Consider the following 24,864-nt stretch of genomic DNA (forward strand, 5'->3'; position numbering starts at 1 on the left):
GAGTGGACGAGGTGGAAAGTAGTTAGACATGAGTCAGGCAACAGGATCAAGACAGCTCAGAGTTACACGGGGCATTGGAAAGAAAACAAAAAGGCCATGCAACTTGTTCTCCGTGTGAGACCGGGCCCCTGGAGGTTTGAGCCCAGGCAGGAAGCAGCCTGACTCTCAGCAGCACTCCTGCTGCGGTTTGATTGTGAAGTGCCCGTACAAGAGGAAGGGGAGGGAAGCTCAGGCCAGGGTAGTAGCTGAGCATGAGGGACATGGTTCGAATCCTGGCTGCTCTGTGAAGATTTCCCGAAGGACTGATGTGGTTGGAGAGAGACGGAGTGAAGCTAGCCTGTTCCTCTTCTTTTTGCAACAGAGCATCACGCATGGGCGACGAGGGAATGCCCAAAGTTAGGATGGCTTGGATTTGGATTCAGTTTAGATGGAAATTCAGAGCCACTTCTGAAACGCATTTAAGGTAAATTCCAAGTGTCATTTGCCATGTTCATATTTTAAACAGGCACAAACAGAACTGTTGCTTCAACTGTGCAGGTCAAAGCAAGTGACAGAGTCACTGAGCATCCCCCATGAGGATGCACTGATCAGGGGTGTCCTGGACCAGAGGCCACTAAGGAGCATGATGGGCCTCCCTGTCCAGGAGTGCAGCTGGCAGGATGGTGTAGCCCTGCCCAAAATCCCACCTGGGCCGGACACAACCTGGGGTTCTTTGAGGAGCAGCCGTGGCAGCCTGAGCTGGGGCGGAGGGAGGTGCCGGACCCTCCGAGGATGCTCGGTGGCCTTTGGTGATTGGGGAATATCTGCCCATTGCTGCATCGCCTTCCTTGAGTAAAGCTCCAAGTTGGCCCCCAGTGGTAATAACCTTGTGAGTAGCAAGCGAGTGAGAGCTCACATCCCAGGACTCGGCTGCTCCAGGGGTTCTGCCTCAGCCTCTGAAATAAATTGCTTTATAGTTCCTTTTTTTTTTTTTACATCTAGTACTTTATTGTGTTAAAGAGTTTTAAAATGCATTGGGGGAAAATAGTAGGGTCTCTTTGGGGATGAAAAATCTTTAAAAACCTCGACAAAAGAAAACTACCTGCAACTCACAAATACACCTGAATAGATTGAACAGTATCTGGCACTTAATAGATGCTTAATAAATGTGAATGGAGTGGATTAATGGATACAAATTAATTAAAAATCAATTTGTAGTCACATCCCAAATGGGAGCTGAAGGCCCTTCTCTAGTGACAGAAGGAGAACGTGTCCTTTGGTTGATTCTGTTGGCGAGAAGCACATCCTACTGAGTGTGCAGAGCCACAGCGAAGCTCCCTGCGCCTTCCGAGGTGAAGTTAGCATGTAAGGAGTGAGACCCACAGTTAAGCAGTCTCAGCAACATGGGGACATGAATCCGCTGAGGCTGCTCTGGATGAACCCTGAAGCTGATGGGTTGTGATGATGCACCCAGGAAACAGGAGGGAGGTACTTCATATGGAAGCCAGAGAGGAAGACCAAGAATTCTCCAGAACTGGAAATTATTCTTCCTGACTCCCAGCAAATTCCCTTAAAAAAAAAAAAGGCAAAACAGGCCTGGCACGGGAGCACCTGCCTGTAATCCCAGCACTTTGCGAAGCTGAGGCTGGAGGATTGCTTGAGCCTGGGAGTTCAAGATCAGCTTGGGCAACATAGTGAGACCCCATCTTTACAAAATTTTCAAAATCAGGTGCAGTGGTGTGCACCTGTAGTCGTAGCTACTTAGGAGGCTGAGGTGAGAGGATCGCTTGAGCCTGGGAGGCTGCAGTGAACTAGGATCACTCCACTGCTCTCCAGCCTGGGTGACAGAGCGAGACCTTGTCTCTCTTTTAAAAAGCAATAAGGTAGTTTTCCCACTATGTGCCATTTGATCTGGGCAGGTGTCTGGCTTTCCTCCAGGTGCGGGCCCAACCCCCACCACACCCTGAAAAGGGATCCTGACAGCTGCCTGTCCTCTGCAGGGCTGTCACAGGATCAGCCTCTGCACGCATAAAGTACCCAGCACGGGGTCCCCCACACACTTAGAGATACAATACATGATGGCAATTTTTTAAAAAGGGAATTTGGCACTTTAAAAAATGTTGTACATTTCAGAGATGAAAGCCCCTGAATCTTGGGAAGGAGGATGAATAATGTAATAATAACTGCCTTTCTATCTGTCCAGCGGGCAGGGTCCTCTCACATGGGCAGGGGAATTGTATAACATTCCCTGTGGGCTCCACTGAAACTCCCAGGGACCGCAGGCAGCTCTGACCCCATGAAAACAAGGAAGGCTTTGTGGAGTCAGGCCTTGAGCAGGAAAAAAAAAATCACTAGATCAGGGACCTCTGACCGCTAACTTACTTGTCTTGGCCTCAGTTTCCCCATCTGGAGCAGGAAGGAAAGACACCCTGCCTGCCCCGTGGAGTTGGGGTGTGTGGAGCCCCAGTGAGGGCTTGGGCCTCACAGTGCCTTGGAAAGTGTGAGGCTTGGCTGGTGGTTATTTCTGCAGCTGTGGAGCCAAGGAAAACAGGAACGGACTCAGTGCCGTTGAGAGCTGGATTTGCCACCATCATCTCCGAGAAGGTAGGAAATCCAACGCCTTCCCCAGGAAACTTCAACTCACTCAACAAAGACAGCCCTTGATAAATGTGTCTGCAGTGAGTAAATGATGTCAGATATTCCACAGGCTCCTGACTTTGAATGAACATGATGACTGGCCCCTGCCCCCCAGCACCCTAAGACACCGGAGGAAACCAGCCGCCAATCTCTGGGTCTTGGCGGTGTGAAAGCTGTTACAGGGCAAGCATGAAAAAGTGCCCCTGTGTCTGTCAGAGTCCTGCCCTCATGGGAGGGAGTCTGGGGTGTCGGCTGTAGCCTCATCAGACAAGTGGAGCTTGTCCTCAGCAGCCCTTCCCTCCCAACCGTCCTGGTACTAATGGGGACTCCCTGGAGGGTGCACTTTCACGCCTGAAGCACTGGAGCCAACCTTGGTCATGGACTGGAACCAGTGTATTGCACTGGCGCGGGCTGGGGGTGTGTGTGTGCACGCGTGTGTGCGTGTGTGTGCGTGTGCGCGCGCGTGTGTGCGCTTGTGTGCGCGTGCGTGCGCGCGTGTGTGCGCGTGTGCGTGTGTGCACGCACAGAGGGTGTGGAGGAACTCAGTGCTTTCCACTCTGCTATGAACTTAAAACTGCTCTAAAAAATTATATTAAAATAAAATCAAAAATGAAAACAAAACCAAAACTGGATCCAACTTGTGGATGGGGAAGGGAAAAGCAGTGCGAGACCTAAAAGTGGCGCCTTGCAACAGTTTGGTCAGTATGAAGACATGATAGTTGTTAAGGCCAGAATGAAAAGGCTTAAGAAGAAAAGGGGTGACATTCAGGCTGAGGGAGAAGAAAGAGGGCAACTGCCTTTCTAATGTGCTCACCCCACCCCCACTGCCACCAACCAGGCTTACAAATGGGCCACAGATTGGCCCGGCGCGGTGGCTCACGCCTGCAATCCCAGCACTTTGGGAGGCTGAGGCGGGCGGATCACAAGGTCAGGAGATCGAGACCATCCTGGGTAACACTGTGAAACCCCGTCTCTACTAAAAATACAAAAGATTAGCTGAGCCCGGTGGTGGGCGCCTGTAGTCCCAGCTACTCGGGAGGCTGAGGCAGGAGAATGGTGTGAACCCGGGAGGCGGGGCTTGCAGTGGGCCGAGATCGCGCCACTGCACTCCAGCCTGGGCGACGGACAGAGCGAGACTCCGTCTCAAATAAATAAATAAATGAATGAATAAATAAATAAATAAATAAATAAGGGGGGCCACAGTTGGAAGATGGAAGGTGATGGGGGAAGGGTGAGGGGTGACGAGGGGGCCTCCGGCTGGGAGCATCTCGGGGAGAGTGCTTGAGTGCTGCGCTGCCACCCCAGCAGTGCCGACGTGGGGACCCACCTGGAAGGGCATCTGGGACCACCCTGCTCACAGAGTTCTGCAGCGCGGCCAGCCGGCTCTTCATGTGGCGGATGCCCTCGGCGAAGCGTGTCTCCTGGCCCTTCAGCAGCTGCTGCAGCTGGCGGATGGCCGAGAGGAGCTGCTGTTTGCTGAGACAGTTCTGCGGAGAGAAGACATCGCCACCACCACCCATTGAGACTGACTCAGTCTCACATGCTCGTCTGAGCTTCCGAAATCACCGAAGCCACGGGGTCCAAACCGCGTTTGAAGCTCACTAAACGCAACGTAAAAGTGACCTGCCGCTGGACAGCCCCAAGCACACATATGGTAGCCCCAGTTCACCCCTTGACAAAAACAAAATGCAGGCAGGACGGATGACTCTAAATGACCGGGTGGATGAACAGTTATTTGAACCCAAAGAGCCTTATAATCACTACGCTGCCACTCTGAGAGATTCTCTCTAATTCTTCACTCTAAGTTAATGCTCTGAAAACCCTCGGCCTTGGCAAACATTTTCTTTCTGTCACTCTTAGACATTTTTAAAAGCAAAGGGCCAATAATACATGTAAAACAGGCAAAACAGGAATGCCCAATGGTTCCTATTCTTTAAAGACATATAACATGGGAAATAAGAAAAAAAAACCCACTACAGTTAAAGAGGCATTCAATAAAAGTCAATGTTCGTTCTGATGATTTTTTTTAAGCCATAGAAAGGCAGAAAATGGAGGATCATGCTTATCATGATAAAGGCTACCTAACTTAAAGCAGCATCAAGCATCATACTTTTTGTTTGCTTGTTCAAACAACAGAAACTTATTTCCTCACAGTTCTGGGGCTAGAAGTCCAAGATCAAGGCATCGGCAGTGTTAGTTTCTAGTGATGTCTTCTAGATGACAGATGGCCACTCTCCGGAGGTGCCAGCATTCTACTTAATGCTAAAATTCTCAAGGTTTCCTGGCCGGGTACGGTGGCTCATGCCTGTAATCCCAGCACTTTGGGTGGTCAAGGTGGGTGGATTGCTTGAGGCCAGAAGTTCGAGACCAACCTGTGCAATATAGTGAGACCTCATCTTTACAAAAAAATTTAAAAATTCAGCCAGGCTCGGTGGTTCACGCCTGTAATCCTAGCACTTTGGGAGGCTGAGCCGAGCGGATCATGTGAGGTCAGAAGTTCGAAACCAGTGTGGCCAACATGGTGAAACCCAGTCTCAACTAAAAATATTGTTTAAATTAGCCGGGCATGGTGGCAGGTGCCTGTAATCCCAGCTACTCGGGAGGCTGAGGCAGGAGAATCGCTTGAACCTGGGAGGCAGAGGTTGCAGTGAGCCGAGATTGCACCACTGCACTCCAGGCTGGGCAACAGAGCAAGACTCTGTCTCAAAATAATAAATAAAATAAAATAAAATAATTAAAAACAAAAAAATTAGCCGAGCCCGGTGATGTATGCCTGTAGTGCCAGCTACTTGGAAGGCTGAGGTGGGAGGATTGCCTGAGCCTGGGAGGGAGGTTGCAGTGAGCTGCAATCACATCACTGCACTCCAGCCTGGATAACATTGAAACCCTATCTCAAAAACAACAACAACAACAAAACCAAACTAAATATTTCCAATCTCAACTGCCTTTAAGAACCAGGACAGCCTGGGCGCGGTGGTTCACGCCTGTAATCCCAGCACTTTGGGAGGCCAAGGCGGGCGGATCACGAGGTCAGGAGATCGAGACCATCCTGGCTAACACAGTGAAACCCCGTCTCTATTAAAAATACAAAAAATTATCTGGGTGAGGTGGCGGGTGCCTGTAGTCCCAGCTACTCAGGAGGCTGAGGCAGGAGAATGGCGTGAACCCCGGGGGGCAGAGCCTGCAGTGAGCCGAGATCGCGCCACTGCACTCCAACCTAGGCGAGAGCGAGACTCCGTCTCAAAAAAAAAAAAAAAAGAACCAAAGAACCAGAACAGACTGGGTGCAGTGGCTCACGCCTGTAATCCTAGCACTTTGGGATCACTTGCATCCAGGAGTTCAAGACCACCCTGGGCAACAGACTGAGACCCTGTCTCTACAAAAAATAAAAAATTAGCTGGGCATGGTGGTGCGTGCCTGTAGGCAGGAAGATCACTTGAGCCTGGGAGGTTGAGGCTGCAGTGAGTCATGATTGCACCACTGTACTCAGCTTTGGTGACAGAGTGAGACCCTGCCTCAAAAAAATTAATTACCTAATTAAGAAAAAGAGCCAGGACATGAAAAATAGTAAAGGAGGGGTGAATCAAGTGGGGAGGGATGGGACCTCGGCCTTGTGGAGCAAGCAGGTCTCTACTAAGGCCATTCACATTCACTGGGGGCTGTGTGTTACAACAGCACAGCCTGGACTCTGCTGCCTGCACAGGAGACAGGAGACACATCAAGACAATGATGATGGTTATCTTTAGGGATAGGCTTATGGATTATGTTTTAATTTAATTTAATTTTTTTTTAATGAGATAGAGTCTCACTCTATCACCCAGGCTGGAGTGCAATGGCACAATCTCAACTCGCTGCAACCTCCACCTCCCGGGTTCAAGTGATTCTCATGCCTCAGCCTCCCTAGTAGCTGGGATTACAGGTGCCCGCCGCCATGCCCCGCTAATTTTTGTATTTTTAGTAGAGATGGGGCTTTGCCATGTTGCCCAGGCTGGTCTCGAACTCCTGACTTCAGGTGATCTGCCTGCCTCGGCCTCCCAAAGTGCTGGGATTACAGGTGTCAGCCACCGCACCCAGCCTTAATTTTATTTTTTCTACTTAATTTTTTTTCTACTGAGGATTGGTTTTATAATTCAAAAAAACTCTCTAAAATACAGTGCGACAGTAAAGTGGCAGGGAGGTGTGTGGCCCCCACAGCCAGGGTGGCTTCCAGCCTCACCAACGAAGCACCACAACCACAACCACCACCACCACCGCGGTGGGAATGGAGCCAGTGCTGCTCTCCCAGGGAGGCTGCCAGGCCTCTGCACCGTGGAGATTTCACCAAACAGATGACTCACTGGCCAGACTGAATGGATGCTTTTGACACAGTTGAATCCCCAGTTGCCCCTGGAATTCGTTAATCCCGGGGGCTCCTGGGCCTCCACCATACCCAGGGCCTGACGAGGCACAGCCCCAAACGCAATTGCTCGGAAGAGAAGTTTGGTTTGTTTTCCTTCCTACTCCCACATTGTGGTCCCTCCCACGCAGGTCCTGGGGCACTCAGGAGCGACCTCCTGCAACCCCGTACCTGCCCAGCACCGTGCAGCCCTGCCACCCAAACCTGATTTCCCACACCCACGTCCCCTTCCTTAAAAAAGGGGGGCTCTGCTTTTATAGATGACTTCATGGTTTATATGTCAATTGCATTTGTGTACTTCAGTCTACAAAGAGCTTCTTCGCTGTAACAAAGAATAGTTCAGCTACTGGCTGGCAGCAACCCTGTGGAGAAACGGGGCTTGTCTCCATTTCATAGAGAAAGATATGGAGGCTGAAAGTCAAACACCTTCCCCCAAATCATGGGGCTTAGGAGCAGTAGAGCCAGGCCAGGAAGTCTGACTCCCACCCAGCCCCGCCGGCCACCCCAATGGACTGCCTCCTTTGTTCTCACAGGCTCCTGTGTGGTGAATGATCTTATTGATGAATTTGCACTAGGGATTGATAGGACTGAGCCCAAATGCCCCACAGTAGATTTCTCACTCCCGTGCAAAGTTCAGGTTGGGCACCTGGGCAGCGGGGGCAGGAGGCGTGAAGGGAAGGTGGAGGAGACGTCCTTGCCCACATCCAGCCAGGCAAGCAGCTGCCTCCTGCGCTACGAGCTGGCCAGGCCCTGACAGCTGAAAGTGGGTTCACGGAGCCGCAGCTGCCCCGGGTACATGGAGGGCTCAGTTTTGAAGCCGGGAGAAATCTGTGCCAAAGGCTGTGCTGGGAAGGGCAAGCATACTGCCAGGAACCTGGGGTGATGGCCTGGGGCTCCAGGAAGTAAAGGAAGCAGGGGAGTGTGTGTGGAGGGACAGGGTCTTGTCTTCTACTTGGCCGCTGGGCAGCCAAGTATTTCTAACCCCAGTGCTGCTGGCTCCGGGCACAACTGCCCTCTGCTTCCGGTGGCACTTCCTGCTCCGTGGGCAACAGGCGCCAGCTGCTTTCTTCCCAGTGCTCATTGAGGGTGAGATGTGCCCAGCTTGCCAGTTACCACGGAAAAACCTTAAACATCTTCAAGACCAAGCAAACCAAGGCTGCATCTCCATCCCAGGCGGGGAGGGAGACAGAAAGGCTGCAGGCTGACTTGCCGAGGGAAGGTGAGGAGGCTGTGGCCCATCCCAGCCTCCAACCTCTCTGGAGTGAGGCTGATGAAAGAGTGTGGTACAAGGAAGCATCTTGCTGCTCTCGGCAAGCCAGCATGCCGGGGTTGGGGCCAGGGAGCCCGAGAAGCAGAGAGTATCCGTGCCTTTGACATGAAGTTTGAGGGTCTGAGCTGCAGCTGCTCCTAACAGGGCCGGTCCTGGATGCCATGCTCATCTGTCACCTGAGATTGGCATAGGCACAGGCATCACCGAGCTCCTTTGCAAAGCTAGATGATGAAGCTGGAATCCTTACATACCAAGACATGCACCCATGAGACCCACATTATGGGGACAAATGAGGTCGTGTGAGGGGCCTGAGACCCCAGTGCCCCCTTTTGCCAAGCTGAGAAAGCTTTATCATTTTGCTTGATCATAAAAAGAAAGCATAATCTCTGCAAAACAATTCAAAATACAGAAAAATGCATTCAAACAAAGAACAAGTCCCACAACCAGAGACAACCACTGTTAGCTTTTCGTTGGGTTTCAAGTCTTGGGTTAGACACAGGTGCTCCCTTGCACAGACGTCACCACGCAGCCACACAGGATGCAGGCTCTATGTCAGCTCTTTCCCCTCAACACTGGCTGTGGCATCATTTTCATGTTAACGAGCAGAGCCACCGGCCTGTCTCTGAGTCTCAATTCTCATTCCTCAATGCACTCTTTTCAGTCTGGGCAGGGGGCTCCTTGCCCACAGCCACAGTTGTCTGCCATTCCCCTCCCAAACCCACCACCCTCCCCTGCTCTGAGCCATGCATGGAAGCAGGTCATTTCCTTCCATGCACATGTGGCCCTTGCCGAGGTCAGGCCAAGGGTGCTGTGAGGGGCTGTGGGATGGACAGGAAGCCGGCCGGACCCTCAAGGGCGGTCCACCTGCTGCTCAGTGAAGGGCTGGCTTTTGGGCGAGGCTTTCCCATCTCAGGGTTCCAGGTCCCAACTGTGAAAAGCAACCCCAGGCTCTGCACAGCCCTCAAAGCTGACCTCCCACTCTCCAAGGTGGGATTGGGTGAAGGTCAGATCCAGACAGGGCAGCAAGGGGAGGCCCCTGCACCCCAGGAAGGACAGAGCGTGTTCCAGAGACCGTCCCCTCGAAGCTGAGGAAGCTGCCATGTCTGGGTCCTCACTTTCCCAGGCCTCTTCCAGGGCTCTTGAGGCGCCCCGTTTTAAATCTTTTTCTTAGAGAGATCCCCTCAAATGGTATAAATTTTCATCCCCTCAAAACCATTTGTGGCCCAACTTATGTCATTGACAATAAATAATGACGAATAGTTTCCATTTCTTTGAATTAATAACTTCTTTGAAATGGAACTAAGAGGAGACATGCAGTGAAACCTTCCATCTTTGAGTAGAAAAATATCAAGGTTTACCGTTTCTGTTATGAAACTCTTTAAAGGGGTGAGTACTTCATCTAACTTGACACCAATGGCAATGTTTGCAGAGAACCAGTTAGAGAAGGAACAACAGATGTCACCCCATCCAGGTTTTTCCAAGCTGGAGTAGAGGTGGCATGGATGGTTCTGGAAGACGCAGACCAGTGCTGAGAGCTGGGCGAGGGGAGGAGCTGGTTTTAAGGCTCTTGGAAGCAAGAAGGCCCATGGAACGCTCCATCCACCCCTGCCCTTCTCCGGGAATTCTTGTCCATCTCCCCTCCAGCCCCTTCTCGCACAGTGTTTACTCCGGCGGGTCCACGGAAGATTCCTCAGAGATCAGGAGGCTCCCTTCCTCTGAGAACTGACTACCACTTGCAGGATGGCTGGGCCTCCAGAGACATTTCGTACCCCCAGACCCTACCTCCTGGTCCAAGGGTGGACACAGCCAAAGATGGGTGTGTGTCCCCCGGCTCACCCGGTCCCCTGCCAGCAGGCCTGACCCCTCCCATCCCATCCAGGCCCCCATGCTGTTTGGGCTCATCTGGAACCTGCTCTGAAGGCAACAGAGGGTACGGAGAAGCTTCAGGGGTATGTACGGAAACATGGGGACTGGTCCCTGGGGCTTCTGTTCTCCTGTAACCTGGCTCGATGGTCCTCCTCACAGTGACAGTCTTGGTACAGTGACACCTTTTGAGAGCCTCTTTGGTGACAATAGAGCTCCAAGACCTCCGATGGCCACGGATGACCCCTAGACTTGGAGGGGCTGTCTCCCACGCTGGTTTCTCCCAAGCCACAGCTATGCGTCATGTCAGCATTTTGTTAATGGGAACACAGATGTTTTGATGCCTTAGGTCTCTGAAAGGACCGAGCAACTTGCCAAATGTGTGCCTGCTGGCCAAGGCTCGGAGTCTTCAGCGTCTGAGTCATGTCGAATTCGTGAATGTGCTTTCTACAGAACTTATTTTTATTTTTCAACCGAGCCAGAGGCGGGTTATAAATCCTCGACTACTCTTCATGCCAGAGACCTCTGCTCAGCACCCACATATATGAGGAGAGAAAGTGGGTGCTTCTGGAGGAAGTGAGAGAATTTCACTTGGGGAGTTGCCTGAGGCCTTTGGATTAGTCAGAACTCTCTACAGAAACAGAAGCAATAAGAAAGAGATATATATTATATATACACACACGCATACGTATACATATGTAATATTGTAATATATAACATACTTATTAATATATGGAGAGAGAAAGAGAGATTTTAAGGGATTGTCACGCAGTTGTGGGGGCTGGCAAGTCCAATTTTAAGGAATTTTAAGGAACTGTCGAGCAGTTATGGGGGCTGGCAAGTCCAACCTCTGCAGGGCAGGAGCAGGCTGGAGACCCAGGGCCAGCTGCAGGTGATGCTGCAGCTCAAGGTCAAAGGCAGAAGGCAGTGTGGAGACCCAACTCCCTCCTCAGGGGACCTCAGTCTTTTGCATGAGGGCCACCCACATTAGGAGGCGAATCGGCTTTTCTCAAAGGCTGCTGATTTAAATGCTAGTCGTATCTAAACAATCGCTTCTCAGCAACATCTGGACTGGTGTTTGAGCAAATATCTGGAAACCATGTCTTAACTAAATTGACACATAAAATTAACCACCCCAGCCCTCCAGCTGGAGCCTCCCTTTGGGGCTCTGCACCCCAGGATGCTCAGGGTACTTCGAGTTTGAACCCTGCTGGCTGCCTGTAATTCTACATTTACACTCCATGCGCATTCCAGTCTGGTTTTTAAAACAGCCACAGGAGCGATGACAAAAACAGCGGGTGCCAAGAGCCGGCACTGCGGCCACACTTCACACAGGAACCCATGACAGCACAGGACGTGGCACCATTACAACACCCACTTGACAGGGGCGGAAGCCACATAAGTCTCTGAGCCACGGTGGCCTATCCAGGATTTAAAACCCAGTGTGCCTTCTCCAGCCCCTGGTGTGACAAGATGGCTGGACTCACCTTAGAGAGGGGTGCACAGAGAACCTTCGTGAGTCCTGCCTCATTCATCCTCTCACCTCACAGCACCCCCTTGAAAGCCTTGGTGTCCGCCTTTGGTCACCCTCCCAGCCACCTCTCCCCTGGCCGCTTGGCATTCTTGAGGACAGAAAACAAATTTTAGACAACTTGGAATCCTTGACACTGAGAATAGGATCTGAGTGTACACTAGATGCCCATTTGAATGAACAAACGAGTGAACGAGTGAATGAGGAGTGAAGGAATGGCGTCAGTATGAGCCAAAGACAATCTCTTGCTCATCTTACCACCAAACTCACTTTCCCCATTTCACCTGCTTGCTGCCCAGCTAACCTTTGTCCAGAGGCCACCTGCACCTGTGGATTGGGTTGTGCCTTTCACAGCCTCGGTATTATCTTCAGCAAGTCTCTGAGGTCCCCAATGCCCAAGCCAAGCGAGGAGCTTGGGGTCCACACACATGGCATCCAGCAGCTGCAATCCCCTCCTAGGTACACAAGCCGGGTATTTGAGCCTTCTCCTCACATCTCACAACCTGAGAGCCTCCTACCAGCAAAAATGGCAGCACATTTTGTCTATTTCCTTTTGGGATTTAACACAATATGAATATAGAAGGGAGAGAAAGTTTAGTAGATAAAAAGGAATCAAACAAGGCAGCAATGAAAAACTAAGACATTCTGTCAGCTCCATGGTGAAGAGTTTCCCTTTACTCTCAGCGGCGAGGAGACTTGTGGGATGTAGGCAGGGGCGTGATGCAGCCTGGCCTCTGACCTCTGTCTTTGGGAAATACAGATTTTACGAAAGCAAGTGAGGATGCAGGGAGGAGAGATGTGACAGGACTGCCGTGGTACAGGAGAGGATAATTTCTGTTGCACCACTGCCAACCTACTCAGAAACACTTGGGATTTTCCCCTAGAGAGAGTAGGAAAATCAGAAAACACACCCCACTTTTTATTTAGCCATCATCACCATTCATGTTAGTTATTCCAAGAATAAAGACTCCAAGACCCCGGACCCTGACAATGTACTCAGGCACACCGCCATCATTTGACCCTTCCCTTCCCGTTTGCCCATGGAATCCAGCGGAATCCGTTCTGCCAGCGGAATCCAGGCCCTCTTACCGTGAACCTCCCCAGGCTATACCCACCTTGGGGCCTTTGCACCGGCTGGGCCCTCTGCCCGGAGAATCTGCCCCCAGGTCCTCTAGAGTGGAGTCCTCTAGAGTTGTCTTTCCACTTCGACTTAGAAGTCCCCTCCTTAGAGAGCTCCCTACCTGCTTGCTTAACCTGGAGTAGCTCGTGGCCACCCTCCAATGCAGCACCCCGCTTAGGCAATCGTTGGCCCTCTGATACTTTTCTAATTTGTCTGGTTTTTCTCTTCCTGCCTGGTGAGCTAAGTGGCAGTGGGGACTGTGTCAGCTGCATCTTTCTCTCTCCTGTCACGTATTTAGCATTTGTTATGGACCTGGTCTTTGAATATTATTCATTTTCTTCAACTATGACCCCATGAGATGGGAATGTCTATTATCTCCACTGTTCAGAGGAAGAAACTGATTCACAAGGGGCAGGAACTTGCCCCAGATCAGTCAACCAGGAAGGATCCGAGCCAAGATCAAGCCAGGCCTGGGAGTCTTCACCACTTGCTACGCTGCCTCAGGCCTCCCAGAACAGCATCTTTCCTGTGCTAGCCTCTCAGGACATAGTTGTGGGATGAGCACATTATCTTACTAGTTAAAGATTCTTTTTGTCATGCAATCAGAGAAAAGGCCTAAATTGCAGGAGGACTGAGGTGATACTGACCCGTTCAGGAGATACTAACATGTTTGTATGTTTTTACACTACAGTCTGATGCTTCTCTGGATGCATTTTTTTTTTTCTTCTGGTACAGCAGAGACCCCTGTCTTGGAGCTCAGTGGTCCTCTGTCTTTGTTCAAATCAGCCCGGGAGTCATCTGATGCTCTCAGCTCCCCAGGGGCAGTTGAGGCTTTCTGGACAATGCAACCAGTTGCTGGTCTTGCTCTCTGACCCCAGCCCCTCTTTCAGAGATGGGGTGCGCATGGGAAAGGGCTGCTCCAGAGCTCATAGCCCCCTCCCCTTCCATCTAAGGTCCAGAGGGAACTGATCTCCAGCAGACGGGGAAACGTCTCAGATAGTGGCCAACCAGATGGCAAGAACGGGGCCAAGGGTGGCTCAGGGACTTTCCAGTTCCCTCCCAGTCACCACCAATATCCCCCATGCCTCTGGTCTTTGATGTGAACAACTGTCATGTCTCAATCTTACTACTTAGGCACCCAGCCCCACGCTGAGTTCCTTGGGTCTCACTTCCCATCGAGGCTGCCTCCTTTGAGAGATTCTGGTGTCCAGAGAGGAACACATTTTCCTATATACAGGAGGAGAGATGATTACTTCCTTGAGATACACATTTTACTTACTTGAGTTACAAATTGTACTTGAGAATTGTGCAAATGGATGGGTTTGGGTCCAGTCAAATTTTGGGTGCTTATTTTTTCTTTAACAAAAATGTGTGTCATGTCCTTATTTTAGGTTTCAGGCAGTTACTGAAGAGCATGGAAAGTCCTGGCAGGGAGTTTGAAAGGATAAAGAAAGTTCAACCCACCCTGGGAGTCTTCTCTGGAGCCCCAGGGCTGCATAAACCCTTGCCCCTATGGGTCAGGGGAGAGTGGCCAGCACAGTCAGGCCTTTGTCAACAGCTGTGCCCAAACAGTGGACCCTGATCCTGGCACAGCTGGCTGAGAGGCAGGTCTGAGCCAGCATATGGAGGGAGGGCTGGTACCCAAAGGGAAGGGGAGCAGCTTCAAAGGCATCTGGCTCGATCTGCCTGGAATCAAGTCTAGTGCCAAATAGGATTCCCCAGGGTGAGCAGACCTGGGAGGACATCCGTTCCTGATTGAAAGACTCCAGGCTAGCCCAAGAAACCACTGAACTGGCTGGCCACGTCTCCTTTCCCAGTGGGCCATGGTGTGGATCGGGCCCTTTACACTCACTGCCCAATGCCCCCAGGGCCAGAAATGACCCCAAGGGAGCAAGGGGACTTCCATTCTCCTCTGCAATCAGGGCTGCCCTTGACAGGACATAGATTTCATTCTTGAATGTGCCAGGGAGAAGTGGAGGCTGCTAGAGAAAGCAGAAGATGCCAGGAGGACCTCCCCATCACCACCCTGCCCTGATTCCACCCATCTGTCTAAACACAGGTGCCTGTGGGAGTAAGTCTTTGTATCACTATGATGGAGGATTTGCAAAAATCACCCCAGGTCTTCCTCCCTGTGCCAATGCCATATGCAAGGAGACTCTGCTCTCTTTTCATCAAAAAGGAAGTCTGTTTTGCCACCTTTCATATGTGGGCTGGACTTGTGGCTTGCTTTGGCCAACAGGATGCAGTGGAAGTCATGCTCCAGTTCCAAGCCTGGGTCTCAAGAAGTCTGTGAGCTTCTGCTCAGTCTTGGTGCTCTACAACCACCATCACCACCACCACCACCACAACCACCATGAGAAAAGCCCCAGCTAGCCTCCTGGAGGATGAGAGGCCTCACGGAGCAGAGCCTGCATGCACCAGATGAACTGCCCTAGACCAACCAGCCCCAGCTAGCTTGGCAGCTGACTACAGACAAACGAGCAAGGCCAGTCCAGATGAGCTGAGTCTGGCCCTGACTAGCAGAGCAGACCAGCTGAGCTTGGCTCAAATTGCTACCCTGGCCTGCCAACTTCAGATCCAGAGCTTCTCTCTTAAAATCAAAGCAAGATCACTGTCTGTTTTGTTCCCAGTGCCTGGGCCATTGTAGGCACCAAATATCTGTTTTATGAAATACCTCATTTTAGATAGCGGTATTTATCTCAGATCAATAGATCTGAATGATTCACAAGCCCCTGCTGTTTCAGCTCATCTTCATGCATTAGTATTAAAATCTCTACTTCAGGGTTAGTGAACACTCCTGGTGCTAGGATGAGGGCAGATACCCCTGTCAATCATGGTGTCCTTTCATGCCAAGCTCTAGAGTGACTGAGGAGCCATCTCAACCTGGACTCTAGGCAGTCCCAAGCAATCAATCCGAATCGGCAGCTAAATTGACACTGATGGGCTGACTTCCCAGGCCACACTAGGCCGGAAAGGAGCAAGCTTTTGTTTTCATTTTTCCACCCTTCAGCTCATTTTTTTTTTTTCTCAAACCAAGAAATAAGTCTCAAGTCCTGCTCCAGCGCGAGGTCTTGATTTTCGCTGGGAAGTCAGTGGGGAGGAGAGCTGGCGGGCAGTGAGTCGGAGAGAGCGCGGGTCAGCTTTCCTCCTCTCACTTCCTCCTCTGGCCTTGCTCCCAACTGTAGGATTCAGCCACCACTTTTTTTTGGCCACAGCAGACCCCCCACCTACGACCCGGGATCATGATGCTACTGTTGGCTGCTTAAAAGTTTCCGTGTAGAAAAAGTGTGATATCTACTGTAGGCAAGTGATTTGACAAGCCCAGCAATAATGAGTTAAAAATCATTTTCCTAAGGATGGGTTCAAAAAAATAAGGGAGTAAGCCAAAGAAAGAGGAAGACATGTGATCTCGAAAATGTAGACTCCAGCTCAGGATAGCAGAGAGACTCTCTCCCAAAGCCCCTGTGTAGCCGCAGGGCCACGAGCCCAGGGAGGGCAGCAGCAAGGCGGGAGCCGAATGCAGAGAGGCCGGGGGAGTCTGGGCTCCAGGGACAAGCAGCCCTGGCAGAACACTGACTGGGAAGGAGATCCTGGAAACAATTGTGCTTGTGTAGACGGCAGACTGAGGCAAAAGGGAATAAACTCTAGGAAAATTAAAAAGTTACACAAGAAAGGAAATTAATCATAGGGGACTACTTGGCTCTGTAGTGGATTATGGAACAAAGCACTTATCTGTCATTATAGGAGATCAATTGTGTAGAAATGCGGAGTGGTCCCCAGAGTATTTAGAAGTAGGTGCCTCAAGAGAGAGGTGCTATGGACCAATTTCTTGAAAGATACAAACTACCAAAACTCACCCCAGGGAAGAAAAATTGCCAACCTAAATAGCTCTGTATCTAAGAAATTGAATTCATAGTTAAAACTTTCCAGAAGTCTCCAGGCCCACATGGTTTCATTGGTAAATTCTACCAGACATTTCAGGAACTGGCACCAATTCTACACCATCTCTTCCAGAAGACAGAAAATCCACTTTATTAACAGACTAAAGAAAAACCACAGGACCATATCAAGTGAAGTAGAAGAACAGCATGTGAAAAAATTCAATGTCCATTCATAATAAGTATTGTATCAAACTAGGACAAGAAGGAAACCTTAGCCAGACAAATAACACCTACAAAAAACCTACAGCCAGAACATACTTAATGTTGAAAAAACGAATCCTTTCTTCCTAAGTTCTAGAACAAGGCAAGAATGTTCGCTCTCCTGTTAAAAACTGTACTTGAAATTTTAGTCCATGTAATAAGGCTAAATACATAAATAAATGACACATACATTAGAAAGGAAGAAATAAAACTGCTCTAATACATAGATGACATGATTGTCCATGTAAAAAAACCCCTGGAAATGTATTTTTTTTAATTCCCTATAAATAATGATCGAGTTCCACAAGGTCACAAGATACAAGGTCAATGCAGAAAAGCCCATTGGATTTCTCCATACTAGGGATATCCACTTGGAAATGAATTTTTTTTTAAAAAAAAACTTCAAAAATGAAATAATTAGGTATAAGTCTAACACAGCATGTTTGTGTTGAAAACTAAAAATATATATATACTGATGAAAGAAACCAAAGAATATCTAAATAAGTAGAAAGACATTTTGTGTTCACAGATTGGAAGACTCAGTACATTTAAGATGCCAATTCTCCTCTAATCGATCTATAGATTTAATGCAATCCCAATACAAATTCCAGTAGTTTCTGGTTGTTGTTGTTGTTGTTTTTGAGACAGAGTTTTGCTCTTGTTGCCCAGGCTGGAGTGCCATGGTGCGATCTCAGCTTGTGGCTCAATGCAATCTCTGCCTCCCAGGTTCAAGCAATTCTCCTGCCTCAGCCTCCTGAGTAGCTGGGATTACAGGCATGTGCCACCACGCCTGGTTAATTATGTATTTTTAGTACAGACGGGGTTTCACCATGTTTGCCAGGCTGGTCTCGGACTCCTGACCTCAGGTGGTCTGCCCACCTTGCCCTCCCAAAGTGCTGGGATTACAGGCGTGAGCCACAGTGCCCGGCCCAGTAGAATTTCTTATAGGCATAGACAACTGATTCTGAAATGTTAATGAAAAGGCAAAGAAACTAGAATAGCCAAAGGAATTTTGAAAAGGAATAATAAAGTTGGAGGACTCAGTTTACTCAATTTTAACACTTACTGTAAAGCTACGGTAATCAAGATAAGTGTGTTATTGGCAGAAATTTCTCCATACATGTATGATGAATGATTTTTGACAAAGTTGCTAAGGCAAGTGTGTGAATCAGCAGTCTTTCAACAACAAATGGTATTGGAACAATTGGATATCCACATGAAAAAGTGGCCCTCAAGATGAATCTCACACCTCATTTTTAAAAAGTAACTCAACATGGATCATAATAAAAATGTAAAACTATAAAAATTTTAGAAGAAAATTTTCATGACCTGAGGTTAGGCCAAGAGTGCTTAGACTTGACACCCAAAACACAATCCATTAAAATAAAAAATTGATAAACTAAAGTTCATTAAAATTTAAAATTTTGCTCTGCAAAAGTCATTGTTAAGCTACAAACTGAGAGAAAATATTTATAACTCACATATCCAAAAAAGGCTTTGTATTTAGAATATATAAAGAGCGCTCAAAATTTATTAAAAACAATCAGGATTTGCCTGTAATCCCAAATACTCCAGAGGCTGAGGCAGGAGGGTCACTCGAGCCCAGTAATTCCACGGCTGGCCTGGGCAACATAGAAAGACCCCATCTCAAAAAAATAAAAAGAAAGAAAAAGAAACAAACAATCAATTTTTTTAATGGGCAGAAGGCTCGAACAGACGTTTTGCCCAATAGACTATTTGGCAAATAATCACATGAAGAGATGTCCAATGTCATTAGTCATTAGGGAAATGGAAATTAAAACCGCAATGAGATACCACTGCATGCTTACTAAAATGACTTGGAGAAAAACAAATCAACCCGAGAACACTAAGTGCTGGTAAGGATGCAGTGTAGTGAGGTCTTTCATAAATGTAAAGTGGTCAAACTAATACAGAATATAGTTGGGCAGTTTCTTACAAAGTTAAACACACATTTACCATATGACCCAACAATCCCACTCCCAGGTATTTGCCCATAAGAAATGAAAATACATTCACATGAAAAGCGTATTTTGAATGCTTACACCAGCTGTATTCACAATTGCCCAAAACTGGAATGACACCACGGGTGGGTGTTGTTCAGTGGGTGAACCGATAAACAGTAGCGGCCAGGCACGGTGGCTCACGCCTGTAATCCCAACACTCTGGGAGGCCGAGGCGGGCGGATCACAAGGTCAAGAGATAGAGACCATCCTGGCTAACAAGGTGAAACCCCGTCTCTACTAAAAATACAAAAATTAGCTGGGCGTGGTGGCGGGAGCCTGTAATCCCAGCTACTCACGGAAGGCTGAGGCAGGAGAATCGCTTGAACCCGGGAGGCGGAGGTGGCAGTGAGCCAAGATCACGCCACTGCACTCCAGCCTGAGTGACAGAGCAAGACTCCGTCTCAAAAAAAAAAAAAAGAAAAAAGAAAACAGAAACAAAAACAAAAGCAAAAACAAAAAGGAGCCTGTAGCTTGGGTGATTCTTAGATGCATTATACGAAGTTAATTTTCTTATTTAGAATCAAAAAAGTGCAGCTCGCTGCCAGTGCTCATTTAATTTTACAGAAACATGCTTTTTGAAGCTGAAGCAAATCTGAATGATTTTCAATGTGAAAATAAAATATAAAAACTGTTCTTGTAGTTATTTCAAAGCAGAACTAACATCAGAATTGTCTGAATCATTAAAATCGTCTATTTGGGAAAAATCAGATGCATCAATTGAATCTTCGGCCAACAACTGTTCCAGAGCGATGTTAATATCACGCGTAGGAGAGCTATGTTTTCTAGGATTTGACATTTTCAGCGATCAAGAATTACTATATTTTGTAAATGGAAATACCACTACTAAAAACAGAATGCTATAAATAGAATGATGTCTGTTATTTCCAAAGTTGATATACTAAGCAATGTGAAAATAAAAAAAGATATTTTGTGACAAAGTTATCTCGGGGTAAATGCTGCAGCCACAAGCACTGCCCAACACATATTCTCAGAGCAAATGAGATTAAAGAAACTAAACCCAAAAGGCCATGTACTCTTTTCCATTTATATGACATTGTGGAGGCCGGGTGCGGTGACTCACAGCTATAATCCCAGGCTGAGATGGGAGGATTGCTTGAGCCCAGGAGTTCGAGACCAGCCTAGGCAACATGGCAAAACCCTGTCTCTAAAACAAAATAAAATAAAAAATTGTATGACATGATGGAGAAGACAAAATTGTAACGATAAAGAATAGATAAGGGCTGCCAAGGCTGGGGTGGGCAGTGGGTGTGACTTCAAAGAGCAGCATGATGTAGTTTTGGGGGCGGTGGAACTGTTCTGTACCCTGATTGTGGTGGTGGTTGCCACACATAGAATATAGTTCCATGGTTAAAATCATGAAATTATACATGAACAACATTTATTTTTATTTAATTATAAAAAGCAATGTATCAAATGGGAGGAGGCAACTAAAAGAATGAACCTCTCATGGTGGAATTTGGAGACCTGTGACATCTGATCACAGGGAGAGGGTCAGGGAGGGAAGCCTGCTTAAACACCATAGCAGCTCCCCACACAGGTGAGGAGGTGGCCGGGAGCCTGCATCCCCTGCCCGCCCAGAGCTACTGTGGGCTGAAGGTGAAGTGCGAGATGATGGTTAGATATTTGTTCTGATCTCCCCAGTGAGGTGTTTCTCTTCCAGTGGGAAGGCCACAGGGTGGGCACAGTGTCCAGAAAGGGCTCCTGCTCTCTGCACACCCCATACTTCTCAGCCTCCCTTCCTTCCCCATGACCACCTGCTCTTCATCAGCCAGTGACAAAAACCTGCAAAGTGACTTGGGACAGATGCGCTGACAAGAGGGACACAGTGGATAGCCACAGAGGAGAGCAGGAGAGAGATGAGACTCCATCCCCGCAGGACCACTGCTCTGGACCCTGCAGCACACAGCCTCCCCTCCCCTGTAACACATACACAATCACAGAGACACAATCACCAACACACAAAGACATGTGCATACCCAATCACACACACAGCACAGATATGCACACCCACATACACTTACCATCACACATACAATCACTCACACAGACAGATGCACACACAACCACAGGTACCAATGCAAAAAGGTGTGTACACACAACCACACACAGAGACACATACATCTATTGACACACACACACACACACACAAACACACACATACACTCATGATATTACCCTTGCGCTGTATCCTAAAACACAAAGCAAGCACATTTGCCAGCAAACGGGAACCCCAGACAGGGTTGTGGCCCACCCCCATGAGGAGCACCGCAGTCTCCATCTAGAGCTCCTTGGAGCTGCTGTGTCAGTGGGCCTTGGTCGAGGAAGCCTGTCCTCAGTGCCTCCCACCTGACCCATCTCATCTCCTCCATGGCAAGATATGATCCTGTGGGCACAGCTCATTCTCCAAACTTGCTGAGTCTCCACCAACCAATGGCTCTTACTGGTGGGTTCAGGGGTCCCAGGGCTCACACTACTTTAAGGCCAGGTGGGTCCCTGCCCCTGGAGCCCTATAGTGGGAATACAGACAATAAACTTGAAACCTACCAAAATATACCATTACAAATGATGATCGGTACTATGCCAGAGCCCTTCAGGGGACCCAAACAGGAAATACAGGGGCAGAGAGAGGACTTGTTTGGAGTAGAGAGAGTTCTGGAAGGCCTCTGCAGAGGATTACTTATTTGAGCAGAGACCCAAAACGTGGAAGGAGTCAGGTAATGCTTGTTCCAGCATGCACCTGGCCCTGGGGCCTCCTTTACAATTCACCCTTTAAGCTTGCCCGGACAGGGTTGAGGGTGGAGAAGGGGAGACCCCTGGCCACATAGGACTGTGGGTGAAAGAGAGTCTCACTAGAATTTTTAAATGACCATCTATGGGCAATCTCTTTTGTTCCCTTTCCCCTCACAAAGCACCTAAGACAGGTGTTTTGCAGCTCAAGACAGTAAGGTTTAGAGGATAAGAAACTTGAGAAAGACTGGATGTGGCGGGACAGGGATTGGACCCAGAAGTTCCGGGTACAGAGTCTGGGTGAGCTCACTTTGCCTCTGCAGCAGCTGCAAACATATGACAAGGGCTTCGGTCTCACCTGGTTTCTAGGTAACCTCAGGAGACAGGTGTTTACCTCATTCCCTGAGCAGCAAAAGTCACACAATGGCAGGGCCTGGTTCTCAAGCATCTCATCACACATCCTGTCCACGCTGCCTCCTTGGAGCCTAGGCTGGGGAGCCGGCTTAGGGATGTACCCACCTATGCTTCTGGCATTGGGCTCAAGGTCTGAGGTGGGGTTTTACTTTGTTCTGTAACCTGCAAAGTTGATAGGAGACCCCATTGCTCTGTTGGGTGGGTTTAGCGTGGCCCCAAACTGGGCCTCTGCTGCCTGGTCACTGAGTATCTCCCTGTGGTGCCCCCTCACCACCTTCTGCACTAACATCACCACGTCTCGTCTGAGCCAAATTCTGCCTGCCTGGAATCCCTTCCTGCACCGCAGGGGCCTCTAGGTGGCCATGGGCATGCCTGCCTGGCCCAGGAAGTCAGTCTCTGGCCAGGGAGTATGGGCAAGTGTCTGCAGGCCAGGAAGAAATCTTGGAGCCCAACAAGAGAGACTGGGTTTATTCCGCTCATTTCTGGTTGTGTGACCTTGAATACGTCTCATCCTCCCTGGGCCTCACTTTCATCATCTGCAAAATGGGGGTAACAGTCCCCACTTCACAGGGTTGCTCCGGGAATGAAGTGACTGGAAGATACCCTGCAGGGAGCCTGAGACACACCAGGCACTCGGGAAGCGCGTGCAGGCTCTCCGCCACCCACTGCTGTTGGTATTGTGCAGGTGGCGGGGTCGGCAGTCCATGGCCGGGCCCCTCACCCTGGCTTGCCAGGGCTACTCTGCTGGATGTGGGTCCCGGACTCGGCAATTCAAGTTCTCGCCTTAATTTTAACAATCAGTTGCTAATGGTTAATATAAAAGCGAATCTGGTCAAGTATTAAACAAATAAATCCGGTGAGATTCGAACAAATGCCAATGGCAAGAACAGAAAAATTAAACAGCAAGCCGCCTGTATATGTGTTTAAGAAAATGTAGTCCCACATCCAGGGCCTCGCCGGCTCAGGAAGGGGCTGCTTCAGAAACCTCCCGGGCCACCTCTGCCTGGGAAATGCCACCGACTGCTAAGAAAGTCCCGCGAGTGTTCTCATATTTCGGTTGGAAATTTAAATGTCGGAGTTTGGAGGGCGGGGGCGTTCTCTAAGCTAATTAGGGGACCCGGAGCTCTCACGGAGACCCAGGAAAGACCAATGTCTCGTAACTGCCCGAGAAATCTTCCTCCTCCCGGCGGTTCTCACGCGGAGTCCTCTCCCACAATGGACCGACGCTTTCGCACCCCAGCCCGGGTCCTCCCAGGGGCCCGGCCAGCGATGCATCTGAGATGACAGATGGGGGACCCTGCACCTCTCTCTGAAAACTGAACCCCAGCCCCAGGCATCGCTCCAAGCTCTCAACCCAGGCATCCGAGTGGAAAGTGGCAAGCCCAGGCCCCCCAGCCTTGGTGCTGCCTCCCCTGCGCGCGGGACAGGGGAGAGAGGCGGGAGGGACACTGACCTGGGAAGCCCGCGGCTCGGGGCAGGCGAGGATCAGGAGCAGAAGGAAGAGCGCGCGCGGAGAGCTGGGCACCATCTTGCCAATCGGAATCCTGCCGCTTGGGAGGGGGAAATAACTTTGTCGGCCTCCCCTGCCGAGTGTGTCCCAGCGATGCGGCAGCCGCCCCTGCAGGGTGCGGGGCGCCGCGCGGCCGGGGGGCGGCTGGGGCAGGGAGGGAGGCAGGAGGCCCCCGAGCGCAGTGCGTCCCGCGGGGATCGGCGCCGCCCGGCCCTTGCTAGGGTCCAGGTGCGCCGTGCACCGGACCCTGGAGCGGCGCGGCCACGAGCGTCCGCAGCTGCCCGCACGAGACAGTCCGGGCGAGGCGGGGAGGCGCCAGCCCCTTTGGCTAAGGACGAGGGAGGAGGGGCTGCCCGGCCAGGAATGCGCCTGGGAGCGCGCCCAACCCGCGCGGCTCCCCGAGGAGGCCGGGCGCGACGCCGAGGACGAGCGCGGGCATCCTCAGGGCCTGGCAGGGATGGGCGGCCAGTGCCCCGCATATGTGCGGGTGACTGGAAGCCCACCCTGGGCAGGTTCACTCCTGACTGTCCTATTTCCCAACCAAGTAGACTGAGGCTCAGTCACCAAGGACAAGTGGCAGAACAGAAACCCAAACCCAGGTCTGTCCTACTTCAAAGCCCACGCGACACCCTCCTCCCGACATTCCTAGAAGGGGGCCAGGAGATGGGCTTCATAAGCTTGACATGGGGTGGACTGAGTTCTCCATCCGAATAAACTAGTGTCCCTTTAAGTAATGCAACGGGGGTGTGAGAACGCGCACGCACAGTGAGGAGATACACACACAGTGATACAGTGAGGGGATCTACAGTCCTTCTGATTCACCGTCCTCCTTGCTCAAGGGAAGGAGAAACTCAGTTTAAATCGGAGGTCAGGTTCTAGAACACTGCATGCCTTGCTGAAGTCGAATCAGGAAGTGCCAGGCCGGCATGAGCAGTCTGAAGTCCCCTGCCATCAGGGCTGTGGTACAACCAGATGCCTCAGACCTGAGCTCCCGGAAGGCATGACTGACGTTCTTCCTGGAAGGTTTTCTGAAGGCAGTCACTGCAGATGTCCTGGGACACACAAGTCTGGTCAAGCCCCAGATCTCTTTTTCCTCTTCCACATTTCACTTTGTTGAGCCCACTCAGAGCTCAGGGAATGGGGAGCCCACAAGACTGTGACCGCAGAGCAGGAGCTGTTTCCCAGCAGAGGCCAGAAAGGAAAGTTGGAGTCCTGGCTTAGTCCCTTCAA

At 50.0% G+C, this 24,864-nt stretch overlaps 1 protein-coding gene across 3 annotated transcripts in view; it reads right to left on the reverse strand.

Moving 5' to 3' along the window:
* Positions 1-24,338, reverse strand: part of FBLN7 (fibulin 7) — a 103,305-nt gene extending 78,967 nt beyond the window's left edge. Inside the window, exons 1-2 of one of the 3 annotated variants that reach the window (XM_063788917.1) lie at positions 23,578-23,760; positions 3,944-4,103 (exon numbers count right to left, since the gene is read on the reverse strand). In XM_063788917.1, coding sequence (XP_063644987.1) covers positions 3,944-4,103; positions 23,578-23,652 — 235 coding nt within the window. In that variant the 5' untranslated portion in view covers positions 23,653-23,760. Of the gene's footprint in view, positions 1-3,943; positions 4,104-23,577 lie in introns of all 3 variants that reach the window. The other 2 variants (XM_001143955.8, XM_525862.9) reach the window with 2 other exon arrangements.
* Positions 24,339-24,864: the final 526 nt, after the last annotated feature.

The sequence above is a fragment of the Pan troglodytes genome, chromosome 12 (assembly GCF_028858775.2).
Source record: "Pan troglodytes isolate AG18354 chromosome 12, NHGRI_mPanTro3-v2.0_pri, whole genome shotgun sequence".
NCBI lineage: Eukaryota > Metazoa > Chordata > Mammalia > Primates > Hominidae > Pan > Pan troglodytes.